This window comes from Ornithorhynchus anatinus, chromosome 8 (genome assembly GCF_004115215.2).
Source record: "Ornithorhynchus anatinus isolate Pmale09 chromosome 8, mOrnAna1.pri.v4, whole genome shotgun sequence".
Classification (NCBI taxonomy): domain Eukaryota; kingdom Metazoa; phylum Chordata; class Mammalia; order Monotremata; family Ornithorhynchidae; genus Ornithorhynchus; species Ornithorhynchus anatinus.
Window position 1 is genome coordinate 53,493,159 of NC_041735.1, and position 16,462 is coordinate 53,509,620.

Here is a 16,462-nt window from a genome sequence, read left to right on the forward strand (position 1 = left end):
CTCACCACAACAGAAGTCAAAAGGAAATTGGAATAGGGAACCTGGATTCGAATCCGGCCTTTGCTACTTGCTTGCTATGTGACCTTCTTTGTGCCTCCATTTCCAGAACTGTATAAAGGGGAATCAATAGCTGTTCTCCCCACCTTAGACTATGAGCCCCATGTGGGACAGGTAAGATATCCAACCAGATTACCTTTTATCTACCTCATACTTTAATGGAGTGCTTGGTACGTTGTAAGCACTTTATCAATACCACTATTAGTAGTAGTAGTAGTAACATTTTTTGAGCCCTACTTGATGTGTTGCAGTTTAATGGGCACTTGAGGCAAGGGAGGGTAATACAACATTATTCCCTTTTTACATGTAGGAGGCAGTAAATGAGAGTTGAGAATTTAAACCCAGGAAGTATTTTTGTCGCAAGTATAAAATCACATCGCAGCTAGAAGTGGATTGAGAAAAGTACCTATCATTCAAGTCTGTGGGGTCTCTGTAAGCCCAGGAAGTCTTTTCATAGGGGATCCTGTTGTTGTATTAATAGAAGTTACCTAACACTTCCTGTGTGCAGGACTTTGTATTAAGCATTCGACAGAGTGCACTAGAGTTAGTAAACATATCTGCCCTCAGTGTAGCAGGGGAGATGGACACTAAAATAAATTACAGATAGTTTTAAACTCTGTTTATTCTTCCTATACTCTCAGAATATGTCGTGGAGAAACTCCCTGTTCTTCCAAAGAATAACTTAATGAAAGCATCATGCCATCTTATCTGGGAATATTGGGTACTTTGCTTTAAGGATCATGGAACAGATTGGCCTAACGGAAAAAGCACAGGTCTGGGAGTTAGAGGACCTGGGTTTTAATGCCAACTCTGCTTCTTTCCTGTTGCGTCACCTCAGTCAAGTCACTTAGCTTCTCTGTGCTTGTTTCCACATCTTCAGAATGGAAATTCAGTACCTGTTCTCCCTCCTACTTAGACCGTGAGACCCATATGGGACCTGATTATCTTGTATCTTCCCCAGTGCTTAGTACAGAGCTTGGCCCATAGTAAGTGCTTAAGAAATATCCACAATTATTATGATGACATGAAGCTCAAGGATTGTGAACTCCTTGAAAGGATAGACAGTCCCTCATACTCTATTATTTCCTTCCAAACAGCAGTAGTAATTTTAGAGATAGCATTTATTGAACACATAATGCAGTACTGCACCCCATAGATACTCAATAAATATATTCGACTAACTGAAGGATTTAGTGGGATGAAGGAAATCAACTAGGTTATTGGTGATTAATGGGAAACTCAAGGCAGTGTCCTGGGGTTTCACACTCCCTCCCAGTCCCCCGTTCCAACTCCACAGGCCTGGGAGTCAGAAGGAGCTGAGTTCTAATTCTGGCTCTGACACATGTCTGCTGTGTGACCTTGGGCAAGTCATTTGGGCAAGTCACTGGGCAAGTTTCAGAGAAGCAGCGTGGCTCAGTGGAAAGACCATGGGCTTGGGAGCCAGAGATCATGGGTTTGAATCCCAGCTCTGTCAGCTGTGTGACTGTGGGCAAGTCACTTTACTTCTCTATGCCTCAGTTCCCTCATCTGTAAAAATGGGGATGAAGACAGTGAGCCTCATGTGGGACAACCTGATTACCCTTTATCTACCCCAGCTCTTAGAAAAGTGCTCTGCACATAGTAAGTGCTTAACAAATACCATAATGATTAATAATAATAATAATTCAACTTCTGTGCCTCAGTTAACTCATCTGTAAAATGGGAATAAGAGTGTGAGCCCCATGTGGGACAGGGACTGTGCCCAATCTGATTAACTTGTATCTTCCCCAGTGCTTAGAACGGTCCTTGGCACATAGTAAGCCCATAAGTACCATTATTATTATTAATTTTGCAGGAGACTCCCTGGGACACAGGGGGTTGGGAACAAATTCTGTTCATCACCTGGGTTGGGCCACAGTGGATCTGGTGGAAGTTCAAGACTGAAAGGAGGCTGGGACCTCCTGGGTCCCAGCAGCAGTCCACCTCTGTGCCCAGCACCTCTGTATGCCACGAGGAGTTCCTGAAATGACCACTGTACCATCCTCTTATATCCAGAGCCAGACTACCCAGCAGGCCAAGCAAATTTCTGGGATGTCAGGCCAGTGGTTTTGTTTTGATGAGTGATTTTGCTCATCAGACAGTAACTAACTTATAAAGCTTCAACATATAATGCATTCAGGGAAAGGGAGAACATTAATAAGATTAATTTTCCTTTTCCGTGATAAAACATGGCGAACGTTTTTTTTAGAAGCTATTGCAACTATAAAAAAGCCATTTTAATGATTTATTTCAGTATTACTTGCAATAATATGAATGTTGGGTCTTGATGTAATGCTTGATAACAAAAATATTCTCTAAAAAGCCTAATGGTTTTTCCCATCTTTCTTCTTTCCCATCCAGATATTTGATAGTCTGCTGAATGGTGACCAACAAAGTGTTCCTTCTTTCTTCCAAAATGCCACTGGATGTTCAAATTATTTCAATTTCTTACAGTGTCAGGTAATGTCTGGTTTGTCATAATGAAGCACATTGACGTTTTTCACATTAAAGTATTTTCTGCTATTCAGCGAATACTATGAAAAGGTCTGCCCGAGGGAAGCCTATCAGGAGGTTGAGGGGGAATAAAGGAAAGTTAATGGATCTTCTTTAGTGATAGGGTAAAGTGACCAGCTTCTTTTCAACCTATTGTAAACTCCTTGTGGTCAGGGAATGTGTTTGTCAACTCTGTTGTTTTGTACTCTCCCAAGTGCTTTAAGGGTCTCTACAGATACTAAACTCTCAATAAATATGATTGATCGATTGATTGTCAGGGGATGTGATAATTGGCATTTTTTGTTTCAATTCAACACAGAAGATCCAGGAAACTTAGTTTGGATTAAGCAGGAAAGGCAGCTGTGCCATGGGTTTGTTTCCATTAGTGTACCATCCCTTCTGATTGGCCCAGATTATGCAAGACTAATATTTGCTGTCCAGTGAGAGTGCTGGAGAACTCACCTCCTCCAAGAGGCCTTCCCAAACTGAGCCCCCCCTTTCCCTCTGCTTCCCCTCCCCTTCTTTCCCCCTACCTTCTGCTCCTTCCCCTTCCCCACCCCTCATCACTGTGCTCATTTGTATATATTATTTATTACCCTATTTGTTTTCTTAATGAGGTGTGCATTCCCTTGATTCTATTTATCTTGATGATGTTGTATTGTTTTTGTTTTGTTCTGTTTTGCTTTGCTGTCTGTCTCCCCCATTTAGACTGTGAGCCCGTCTTTGGGCAGGGATTGTCTCTATCTGTTGCCGAATTGTACATTCCAAGCACTTAGTACAGTACTCTGCACATAGTAAGCACTCAATAAATACTATTGAATGAATGAATGAATGAATAGGCAGAACTGGGGCAGAATCAGTAATTTTTTCTATAAAATTTTCTCCAAAGCATATGCTTACCTCTTGAAAATACATGCAAAATAAATACAAAATAACAGATGTGTTCCCTGCCCACAACAAGCTTACAGTCTAGAGTGGGAGACAGACATTAATGTAAATAAATTATTGATATGTACATAAGGGCTTTGAGGCTGGCTTGTGGGGAGGCAGGTGAATAAAGGGAACAAATCAGAGTGACACTGAAGGGAGTGGGAGAAAAGGAAATAAGGGCTTAATCAGGGACGGCCTCTATGAAATATGAGGGTTATGAAATGTGAGAGAGAATGTTGGAAGTGAGACAGAAAACACAGTAGTGTCCATCCTATTTCCAATTAGAGAGTTATCAGATTAGCATTGTATGACACATTTGAGGAAATTCTCAATTTAAAATTCTGCTTTCAGAAAAATCTCACAAAAGCTTGTTTCCCATTAGAGCTCAACTTCTGATTATAGTTGAATTCAAGCAGAAGCAGCATGGCCTAGAGGACAGAGCATGGGCCTGGGAGTCAGGGAGCCTTAATGAGAGCACGACTCCATTCATTCAATTCATTCAGTAGTATTTACTGAGCACTTACTATGTGCAGAGCACTGTACTAAGTGCTTGGAATGTACAATTCGGCAACAGAGACACAATCCCTGCCCAATGACGGGCTCACAGTCTAATCAGGGGAGACAGATGGACAAAAACAAGACAACATAGTCACGATAAATAGAATCAAGGGTATGTACACCTCATGAACAAAATAAAATTATGAAAGAGGGTGTCTGACTAAACCCCCCTTTCCTCTTCTCCTACTTCCCTTTGCGTCACCCTGACTTACTCCCTCTGTTCATCCCCCTTCCCAGGCCCACAGCACTGATGTACAAATTTGTAATTTATTTATATGTTAATGTCTAGCTGCCCCCCTCTAGATTGTAAACTCCTTGTGGGCAGGGAATGTGTCTATTAATTGTTGTACACTCCCAAGCACTTAGTACGGTACTCTGCCCACAGTAAGCACTCATTAAATACTAGGATTGAATTAATGAACAAATGAACTCTGAGAAGTCAGTGGTGACATCACTTCCTCCTCTCATCTGCTCCAGCTGCTGCTGCCTTAGTGAGTCTTCATCTGTGTGAGGGTGGTAACATGGGTAAAGTTTTGAACCCTGGCGGTTACAGTCTTGAAAGAAAGTGGAAAAGTCCTGTTTTAGCCTATTCCAAAGTTGAAGCACTTAGTACAGTGCTGTGCATACAGTAAGCACTCGATTGAGGAGCCTCTAAGTGTCTCAGATGAGTGGAGTCCTTTATTCGAACACCATATGTGAGATCACAGAACTGCATGGCTATACTCTGTTTTGAAATTTGTGTTGTCTTTATTCTGTGCTTAAAACAAAGGCCTAGAAAAACCCTGTCAAATTTCAGGAACTTTTGTTTCTTATAATTTGAAATCCTTAGTGGCTGTAGTTAAAACTTTACAAGTATGGTTCTTGCTGGATCCATTAGGAATATTCATTGAATAGTATTTATTGAGCACTTACTATGTGCAGAGCACTGTACTAAGCGCTTGGAATGTACAATTCAGCAACAGAGACAATCCCCGCCCAACTGAATCAGTGTGATGTAGTGATTAGTTTCCTGAAAGCGTGTAGAAATTTTGGCTTTTTAAGTACAGTAATATAGCTAAAGGAACTCGATTTAAAGCAACTTCGGGGGCTGCTTGGCCTAGATATAGGAAAGAAATTTTAAACCAACTTATCCTGTTGAAAGTACTCTCCACCTTTAGTGACATAGCCAGACTTAATGATTTTTCTATCTGAATTTCAAAAAGACAAACTTGTGCGCAGCATGGAATCAAAAGTACATATTTTGTGTATCGAAACAATGTCATCCTATTTATCAGGTTTTGCAGGGGAGTTCATTGGAGTTCCTAAGACAGAGGTGTGGAATTTAGTTATTCTTTTCAAACCATAACATTTTCATTTTGTTACTGTAGTTTTTGATGTTATGTTTCTTGCATTGAAATTGGAAATACCCCTGTTTTTGCCATTTCTTTTAAGAAATAGTTTAGTAGGAAACCATACATGGTTTCATACCAGTGCCCTGGAACTTGACAAATTTTTCACTTTTAAACTGCAGTAAACCCACTTTTTATCCTTGACAGTGGTTACAGTAAGAACAAATAATCCAAAAACTCCATTCAGCCAATCATTTCAGTCTCCTCTTCCTCCCATACTAGCACTGGTAATAGGGAAGAAAATGTGTTTGAATTTTACTTTTTCTTTTCCTGTTCATAGTTAGATCTGTTAATGAGCACCAAAATGACAGTGGAAGACAGAGGAGAAAGGGAGCAGACGAAAGGACCATGAATAATCAGCCCCAGGCAATTGAAAAATAATTGTATTATAATGGAGTGATTAAATAACTTCAGAATTTCAGTTTTACCTGGGCAACCATTGTGTCTTCATTCAATAGCATTTATTGAGTGCTTGCTGTGTGCAGAGCACTGTACTATGTGCTTAGAAAGTAAAATTCAGCAATAGTGATAATCCCTGCCCATACCAGGCTTATAGTCTAGAAGGGGGGAGACAGACATCCAAACAAGTAAACAGGAATCAATATAAATAAACAGAATTATAGATATATATACACATCAAAACAAGTAAACAGGCATCAATAAAAATAAATAGAATTATAGATATATACATATATACATAAGTGCTGTGGGCCTGGGGGGGAAGAGCAAAGGGAGCAAGTCAAGATAATCTTCATTCAATAGTATTTATTGAGCGCTTACTATGTGCAGAGCACTGTACTAAGAGCTTGGAATATATAAGTCGGCAACGGATAGAGACAGTCCCTGCCGTTTGATGGGCTTACAGTCTAATCGGGGGAGACAGGCAGACAAGAACAATGGCAATAAATAGAGTCAAGGGGAAGAACATCTCATAAAAACAATGGCAACTAAATAGAATCAGGGTGATGTACATCTCATTAAACAAAATAAACAAAATAAATAGGGTGCTAAAGATATATACAGTCGAGTGGACGAGTACAGTGCCGAGGGGGTGGGAGGGGAGAGGGGGAAGAGGAGAGGGAAAGTGGGGAGAAGAGGGTTTAGCTGCAGAGAGGTGAAGGGGGGGTAGAGGGAGCAGAGGGACAAAGGGGGGAGCTCAGTCTGGGAAGGCCTCTTGGAGGAGGTGAGTTTTAAGTTGGGATTTGAAGAGGGGAAGAGAATTAGATTGTCTAGATAGAGGTGAGGAGGGAGGGCATTCCGGGACCGCGGGAGGACGTGGCCCAGGGGTCGACGGCGGGATAGGCGAGACCGAGGGATGGTGAGGAGGTGGGTGGCAGAGGAGCGGAGCGTGCGGGGTGGGCAGTAGAAAGAGAGAAGGGAGGAGAGGTACGAAGGGGCAAGGTGATGGAGAGCCTTGAAGCCTAGAGTGAGGAGTTTTTGTTTGGAGCGGAGGTTGATAGGAAACCACTGGAGGTGTTTAAGAAAGGGAGTGACATGCCCAGATCGTTTCTGCAGGAAGATGAGCCGGGCAGCGGAGTGAAGAATAGACTGGAGCGGGGCGAGAGAGGAGGAAGGGAGATCAGAGAGAAGGCCGACACAGTAGTCTAGCTGGGATATAACAAGAGCCCGTAGCAGTAAGGTAGCCGTTTGGGTGGAGAGGAAAGGGCGGATCTTGGCAATATTGTAAAGGTGAAACCGGCAGGTCTTGGTAATGGATAGGATGTGTGGGGTGAACGAGAAAGACGAGTCAAAGATGACACCGAGATTGCGGGCCTGAGAGACGGGAAGGATGGTCGTACCATGCACGGTGATAGGGAAGTCTGGGAGAGGACGGGGCTTGGGAGGGAAGATGAGGAGCTCAGTCTTGCTCATGTTGAGTTTTAGGTGGCGGGCCGACATCCAAGTGGAGACATCCTGGAGGCAGGAGGAGATGCGAGCCTGAAGGGAGGGGGAGAGGACTGGGGCAGAGATGTAGATCTGCGTAGAGATGGTAGTCAAAGCCATGAGAGCAAATGAGTTCACCAAGGGAGTGAGTGTAAATGGAGAACAGAAGAGGGCCAAGAACTGACCCTTGAGGAACTCCAACAGTTAAAGGATGGGAGGGGGAGGAGGTGCCTGCGAAGGAGACTGAGAATGACCGTCCAGAGAGATAAGAGGAGAACCGGGAGAGGACAGAGTCCGTGAAGCCGAGGTGAGATAAGGTGTGGAGGAGGAGGGGATGGTCGACAGTGTCAAAGGCAGCTGAGAGGTCAAGGAGGATTAGAATGGAGTAGGAGCCATTGGATTTGGCAAGAAGGAGGTCATGATGTGGAATGGAGGGGGAGCTGAGGAAAAGGGGGGCTTAGTCTGGGAAGCCCTCTTGGAGGAGGTGAGCCTTCAGGAGGGCTTTGAAGGGGGAAGAGTGATTGTGTGGTGGATTTGAGGAGGGAGGGTGTTCCAGGCCAGAGGTAAGACATGGGTGTCTTCTGTCTGTGATTCCTCCAAACCACTTAGGATAGTGCTCTGAAAACAGTAAATGCTCAATAACTACATACATTAATTCATTCAATCAGTCATATTTATTCAGCACTAACCATGTGCAGAGCATTGCACTAAGCACTTGAGAGAGTACAATACAACAATAAACACACATTCCCTGCCCACAATGAGCTTAGGGGCTGAGGGGAGGCAGACATAAATTGATTTCATTGTGTTATTCGCTACTCATTTATGGTGTCTTGTATAGTATGACATCACTCTTACAATTTAAGTGTGAATTGAGAATTGATCAGTCTATCTTCTGACTCAGAACGGAATATTGTTTACATCTATCACTTTTGCCAATAATAGATTTCTCTTTTGCCTTCTTTTTACAGGAGCCTGAAGAAGATAGTTACTTTATGAAATTCCTGTCATTGCCTGAAGTGAGAAAAGCAATCCACGTTGGAAACCTCACATTTAATGATGGAGCTGAAGTTGAAAAGCACCTGCTGGAAGATGTGATGAAGTCAGTCAAGCCGTGTTTAGTTGATATCATGAACAATTATAGGGTAAGAAAACTTTGTTTAGGATCTGAATCAAGGGCTTTCTGAAGTTCCCTGACAGATCTGTACTTTTTGGAATTCCTCTTCTGTTGGCATCCCACTCTTTCTTCCTCTCCAGGAACAGATGGTCCTTGGGATGGCTTGATTGATTGACTGACTGCCAGGACAGATCTGTAGTGCCAGCTTACTTTAGAGGAGTGCTATGCAATTTAGTCGATGAGCATAACAGATGAGGAAACCTTACAATTCTGAATAATTATCACCTGAACTTTTTGCATGATCGATAAATGAGAATTCTCTCCTATTCTAGACTTTTTTTAATCATATGTGCTTTTCAAAAGTTCTAAAATCAAAGCACAATCCAGTGTGCAGGCTTCTTTTGCCAAGTCCAGTTTTTCCACTGGTGATTTTGGGTGCCACACTCTTATTTTGCGAATGCCATCTTGGCTGTTTTAGCGTTTTTAGGAATCTTGGTTTTCTGAACCTGTGCGTCCAGCTCCTGGTCATTTTGATTGGGTTGCACTCTCCCCCGGCATCTTGCCATTTCTGTGTCAGTCGTTATACAGGGAATTTATTGTATTGTTTAAAGTTCACTGTTCTAGTAGGACTGCTCTTTCAGTAAGTTTCCTGTGTAACAATAATACATTATCATTCCTCTAGTTCTCTTCATTGGGCTTGTGTTCTTGCAAGACTTCATGTTAAGTTTATTGTGCATAAACCATTTCTTCAGGCTGTTCGTGATCCAAAGCGGTTCACTTTGTCAGATGAAAGTTCCCTAATTTCCTAATAGCATTGGTGTTAAAATGTATGGGGAAAACCCATGTTATGGCTGATTTGAGTGTACTGGTACAGTAGCAGCCCAATGCAGAAACCTATCGGAGTATTGGAGTATTGAATTTATTAGTCTTCCATTTAACTTAAACAGCTTTAAAATATGCAGGCCTTTAAAGGTAAATAAAAATGAGTTTTACCCAATACATGTTCCTGTATCTTAAGTGCAGGCTTAGAATATATTTATATTTTTGTCACCAGCTTTCGTGAATTTCACTCAGTTTATGTATTCAGGGTGGGAGTCCCTAATTGCCTTTTTCCCAAAAGGCTTTAGTCTGACATTTAGTTCTCACTACTGTCCTGCTACAACCCAGCCCACACACTTCGCTCCTCTAATGCTAACCTTCTCACTGTTCCTCAAGTTTGTTGGTCTTGCTGCCAACCTTTCATCCACATCCTGCGTCTGGCCAGGAACACCCTCCCTCTTTATATCTGACAGATAACTACTGTCCCCTGCTTCAAAGCCATATTGGAGGCACAACTCCTCCAAGAGGCCTTCCCTGACTAAGCCCTCCTTTCCTTTCCCCACTCCCTTCTGCATTGCCCTGACTTGCTCCCTTTATTCATCCCCCATCTCAGCTCCAGAGCACTTTTGTACGTACCTGTAACTTATTTATATTAATGTCCTTCTCTCCCCCCCCGGCCCCAGACTCTAACCTCACTATGGGCAGGGAATTCATTCAATTGTATCCACTGAGGGCTTACTGTGTGCAGAGACTGAACTAAGCGCTTGGGAGAGTACCATACAACAATGTACAGACACATTCTCTGCCCACAATGAGCTTACAGTCTAGGATGGAGGAAATGTGTCTGGGATATTGTACTCGCTCAAGTGCTTAGTACAGTGCTCTGCAGACAGTAAGTGCTCAATAAATACAATTAGCTGACTGACTGACCAACTGAGTTGCACCATTTGAGGGTAATATCAGGTATCTAACCCTGACAATTTAGAAGGCTACATCTCCAGTGAATGATTCAGGGACCCTAAGTCAGAGGCTTTTTTTTGTCAAAACTCAACACTCTAAATTTGTTCTTCATAGTGAGGACAGATGTCTATTCCTTGGCTGTGACCACAGAATGATTGAGAGTATGTTTTTGTGAAAGAAATGAGAATGTATGCAGTTGCTTTAAATGGAAACAATGAAGTAGCAAGTTCTGTTTCTTCTCTTTGTCCTCCTTCTCTTCCTCCCTCTCCCGCAATAGTCTGCACATTCATTTATACAGCTGGAGTTACCACTATCAGGGGAAATTATATTTTTGGCATGTTTGCCAGTGGTAGTGAACCACAGTGTACATGGAATAAGACCAAAATAACCAAGGTTGGCTTAAAATATTAGTGTTCTTGTGGTTCTGTTGATGTAAGATTCAATTTTAATTTTTTGACAAAAGAAGTACATATTTTTGCATGTCGGGAGATAGTAGAAATCGGTTTTCAGTACCAGATCAGTTTCAGTCTAATAAAACATCAAAACAGATTTACTTGGATGATATGTGAGGATCCTTCACTGATTGTTGAAAATCTGAGTGCTCATGTAAACTAAGGTAGTTTGCAGAATGCTTCTAGGGAATTTTCACTGGAAGGTGACCAGGAGGAGTTAGGTTTACATTTTTTATTTTAGTGCTCTTAAAATATACTTGTTCTACTGGAAGCAAGAACTTGGGATGTTTGAAAGATCCACCTAAATGGGGCATCCTGGAGGTGGTGTTTCTGAAAATGCAGAGGGACGTGGGTTATACCTGCAAAGTGGAAATTGTTTCAAGTAGGAGTGGCATGGTGAATTACAGGATCATGAAGAAAAAGTGCTGGGTAGTCAGGTACCAAATATCTGAACAGCAATAGGCCCAGTATCCTCACGACAAGTTCACCTGTGGACCTTTTTTTATTAGAACACTGCCACATGCATGCTGTGTGATCTTGCCTAAGTCACTTAACTTTTCTGTGTCTGTTTTCTCAAACTACGAAATAGGGATTCAGTACCTGATCTCCCTCCTATTTAGTCTGTGAGCCCCGTGTGGGACAGGGACTGTGTCCAACTGATAAACTTGTATCTACTCTAGTGCTTACAACAGTGCTTGACACATAATAAGGACATAAGTATCATTTAAAAAAAAATTTCCACTATGATTTTTGGCTCGAATACTGTTGGTTTTTTTAATTATTATTTTTACTGTGTGTCAAGAGCTGTACTAAGCACTGGGATAAATACACATTAATCAGGTATATTACATGGGGGGAAGCAGCGTAGCTTAGTGGAAAGATCACAGACTTGGGAGTCAGAGGACATGGGTTCTAATCCCGGCTCTGCCACTTGTCTGCTCTGTGACCTTGGGCAAGCTGCTTAATTTCTCTTTGCCTCATTTACCTCATCTGTAAAATGGGGATTAAAACTGTGTGCCCCAAGTGGGACAACCTGATTACCTTGTATCTACCCCAGTGCTTAGAACGGTGCTTGGCACATAATAAGCAATTAACAAATACCATAGTAATAATATTAATAATTTAGGTCTTCACTTTTGGTGTGTGTCTACTCTTTGTCATATTTTTTGGTACCTCCTGCTTGAGGTGTGATTTGGTCCTGTGTTCTCTTGGGATCTGACCAGTATTTAACAATTACTAATTCTACCAGCTAATATTGTTCACTCCCTGCCCGCCTCCCCAGAGGAATAAAATAGTTGTTGGGGGTTGGGGGTGGCAGAAAAAGGCTGCTTCCCCCCCTGGGAGAGTTTAATGCTCCGAAGGGAAGGTGCTCTAACCCTATCCAAGTGTAATCAGCAGAAAGATCTCGAGGCTATTTTGTTCAGAAGCAAATATTGTTCCTGGTGCCAAGATATTTTGAAGGCTTTTGAAATCTTGGGGTATGTCAGTGTTGAATTCTGCTGAGCTCCAAACCGTTATTTTTGAAAGGTTAAGTTGCCCTGGGGTAAGGCTTAGTTTGCTAAAAGAGTTCATCTAGTCAGGAAATTGTGGTTATAAAGTTACATAGACCTGTCACATATCATTCTACAGCTCATTAAATCTCAGCTAATTGCATCTTCAGGATTTAGGATCTTAATGGGCTCAGCTTCTTTAGCACATTGGAATTTTTAAACCCAATACTTTATTATACTTTTATACTTTTTATTCTGATATCAGAAAAAAGTATGGATTTGAAAATATTTGAATTCTGGTAAAAGAAAACCTCAAAATTTGAAAGGAAAATGCTTTTTCAGATGAACCTGGGCATTATTTTATTTAGGAAGTATTGCTCATTGATCCTGATAGAATTCTGGGACTGAGAGCTAGACTAGATAAGCCTATGGTCAGTTTGATGCACATTTAACAAAACTATAACAATATTAAAAGGTATTCAGAGTTTGTTAAATTACTATGCAGTGATAGACTTTTTGTGTAATATTTTTTTCCATTGGCCTCCCATAGTATGATGCAAATGTCACAAATGACTTTCTTTTATTGAAGCAAAGTAGCTTCTTTTTGAGCTGCTGAAGTACTTAACTTGGTCCTCGGTGAGAAATGCAGTTCATCTGTGGGGAAAGGAATGGTCCAATTCAAAAGAAGCAATTACTATAAGTAAGTTATAGTAATTAGCATATAGCTAATATAGCATAAGTCAGTTATGCTAAAGGTTTTCCTGATCTAATCAAGTCACTAACCTCCTTGTATGTCTCTCCACCATATAATATGGATATGGGTAACTTATTTTGCCAAACCAGGGGGAGGACAAAGATACTCTTTCACAATTTACACTAGTAAGACTAAAATGTACAGTGAATCCAAGACATAAGTATGAAATTTAAGAATAAATACCATTGTTATTAATATGAACATAAGTGTTGCTGAATTACTCCTCACTATAAAATTGGTGATGATGATAATAATAATTGTAGTATTTAAGTGGTTACTATGTGTCAAGCACTATACCAAGCACTCAGATAGATACAAGACAATCAGGTCTCATGGGGCTCACAGTCTAAGTAGAAGGGATAACAGGTATTGAATCCCCATTTTGCAGATGAGGGAACAGAGGCACAGAGAAGTTAAGTGACCTGCCCAAGGTGACACAGCAGACAAGTGGCAGAGCTGAGATTAGAACACAAATCTACTGGCCCCCAGGGCTGTACTCTTTCCACTAAGCCATGCTGCTTCCACAGAAGTGAATTGGAGCTGGAGAGGCTAATGGGAGAATCTTTTTATTTAAATATCATGTCAAACGGTGTGCTCAGAGGTGCTTGCTTCAATGTTATGGTTACACCGAACTGTTCTTTCAATCAGTCTGTTGCGTGTTGCCATGGAAGATATATCATTTGGTCACCTTTAGGCATTAAGCTGATTGCCACCCCTTAGTTCCTTAATTAACTTTTTAAATAATCATGAACATAACTTGAAATTCACGAAGAAAATCCCTGAGGACAAGGAAAGTTTCATTCATTCAATTGTATTTATTGAGTGCTTACTGTGTACAGAGCACTGTACTAAGCGCTTGGTAGAGTACAATATACCAATAATATTCAACTTATTGCCTTCAGTCTAACCTAAAAGAATAAAGGCTAAATATATGCTTTGGGAAAGCCTGGTTGTGGACCACTCCACCTGGAGAAACTCTGAAAAAGAAGTTCCCAATTCAGGAAGCCTCATGCTCTCTGAGGGAGACAGAGAATAAAGAACGACAGAAACGACAAATTGAGAATCCCGAATCCCCTTTGCTCCCACGGAAATGTCTGCTCCGGTTGCTGTAACCCTAGCTGATCTCAGAAAGGCCTTGGAGGCCATATGGGAACTCATAAATAATCCACATGGGGGGAAAAAACATTCTTCTCCATGAGAGATTATCTTTGTGGGTGAGGATGGAGCCAGTGAAACCACCCCCCCAGGAAACAAAGATTTAACTTACTTTGAAGAACAAGAAGTGAGAGCGTAATGTCTCAGGAGAGTATGTTACTTTTAATGTGGAGGAGTCTTACAAGTTGCTGTTAGATGGCTCATAGTGAACTCTCTTCCCTATTTCCTTGAACTGAAAGTGGGCCCCAGTCATGTATGACTAATGAGAGTGGAGCAGATCTTGAATTGTTCGTTTCTCCAGAGTGTTTGCCATTAAAACACTCAGTCAGCACTCTCCCCGCTACTTATCCTTGCTCTCCTCAGACATCCCTCTCCTCACTTTATCCTCAGTGAGAAATGCAGTTCGTCTGTGGGGAAAGGGATGGTCCAATTCGAAAGCAGCAATTACTACAAGTATAGTCAGTTATCCTAAAGGTTTTCCTGAGTCAAGTAGCTGTAGACACTTCAGCTTGCACATGTCGCTCCTTTAACTTCATCACTGGGCGTGGCTTAGTGGAAAAAGTGCGGGCTAGAGGGTCAGAGGACATGGGTTCTAATCCTGACTCCACCACTTGTCTGCTGTGTGACCTTGGGCAAGTCACTAAACTTCTCTGTGCCTCAGTTACCTCATCTGTAAAATGGGGATTAAGACTGTAAACCTCACATGGGACAACCTGATTACCTTGTATCTTACCAATGCTTAGAACAGTGCTTGGCACATAGTAAGTGCTTAATAAATACCATTATTATTATTATTATTATTATTATTATCTCTCTCACCATTGACCTTTTGCTCACACCCTCCCTCCTTCCTGGAACTCCCTTGCCCTTCACACCCCATAGACCACTGCTCTCCCCATCTCCAGAGCTCTCCTAAAATCACAATTACTCAAGACAGCCTTCTCTGCTTAATCTCTCATCTCCACACTCTATGTCCCTCCCTATTGTCACTAATGTACTTCATTCCTCACCCACTGATCACTTGGTACTCTGTTGCTTCCTCCCACATGCAATTTATTTTTTGTGTCTATCTCCCCCACTTGATTGTAAATTTTCTGAGGGTGGGAACTGTTTCTACTTACTCCCAAAAGCTAAATTCAGTGCTTTACCCAGAGAAAGTGCTTAATAAATACTATTGATTGATTGAAACTTTAATGCTGTAATGGGATAGAAATGAATAGATTTGAAAACCAGGCAAGAAAGTTGGGCTGCACAAGTTGTAATTTCATAGAGCTGAAAGACCCATTAAACCTAACTCCCTGCTTCCAAGCAAGTGAATTACTGAACTACCCAAAGCATGTGATTGTGTCCCTAATTCGGAGCCAAAATTAGAACCTAGGTCCTTTGACTCCCAAGTCAATGCTCTTTCCAATGCTCCTCTGAGAAGGTCAGTGTGAGCCAGAAAGAGAAGCAGAAATATTTAGGGCAAAGGAAAGGAGGAGAGTGAATGATATTATAACAAGTTTTGCATATTGTGGGTAGCTGAAAATTACTCAGTTAGGAAGAGCATATTTAAATTCTGATTGTATGAATACCAGGCAATTTTATCAGCTTGCTTTACTTTGAAAAGAAATAGAGGAAGGGGAAAAGGGCATGTATCCTTTTTAGAAACCATTTGGAGTGTTTGTTGTACAATAGATGTCAACACACTGTGTGAGAGTTGTTTTTGGCTCTGTGTGCAGCCTCATTTTCTAAATATGGGACTTGTTAGATGTAGCATTCTCCTCTGCTGTTTATAGAATCCTTGGAGGTTCCCTGAATGTCCACTTGTGTTTGAGAATGACTTAGGGACTAAGAACTGAGAATCTACCAACTATATTTTACTCTCCCAAGCACTCAGTACTGTGCTCTCCATACAGTAAGTGCTCAATAAATACCATTCATTGATTGATCCAAAGGACTCAAAGCTGGTCTGTTTCTTGTGACTCCCTCCGCTGCTGAGTTTGCTGCTGAAACAACTCCCTTTCTGTTCCGAGCTGGCCTTTGGGCACCTGTGAGTGTGTGTTATGTGTCCCACAAAACTGGGGCTGTGAGTTGCCTATTTTAAATGGGCTTGCCCATATATTACCTTGTACCATTTTCCTGGAAAGATCTATTGGGAAGTATTGAGGGCAGGGATTACGTTTACCAACTCTTTACTATTATACCCAAGAATTTAGTACAGTGCTCTGAAAACAGTAAGTGTTCAGTACATAACCATTGATTGACTGATAGTAGGGCTGCTGGTGTCGGGAGGGAAATGGGTCCCGGTTAACCCAAACGTTTGCTTTTTGCTTAGTAGGAAGCAGTGTGGCCTACTGTAAAAAGCACAGGCCTGGGTGTCAGAAGGATCTGGGTTCTAATCCCAG

At 41.6% G+C, this 16,462-nt stretch overlaps 1 protein-coding gene across 4 annotated transcripts in view; it reads left to right on the plus strand.

Annotated features, from left to right (window-relative positions):
* CPVL (carboxypeptidase vitellogenic like) overlaps nt 1–16,462 on the plus strand; it is a 110,712-nt gene that overhangs the window by 60,656 nt on the left and 33,594 nt on the right. For all 4 annotated transcript variants that reach the window (XM_001511591.5, XM_003430681.3, XM_029070231.2 and 1 more), the window contains 2 exons: nt 2,437–2,535; nt 8,300–8,473. In XM_001511591.5, coding sequence (XP_001511641.2) covers nt 2,437–2,535; nt 8,300–8,473 — 273 coding nt within the window. The remainder of the gene's footprint in view (nt 1–2,436; nt 2,536–8,299; nt 8,474–16,462) is intronic.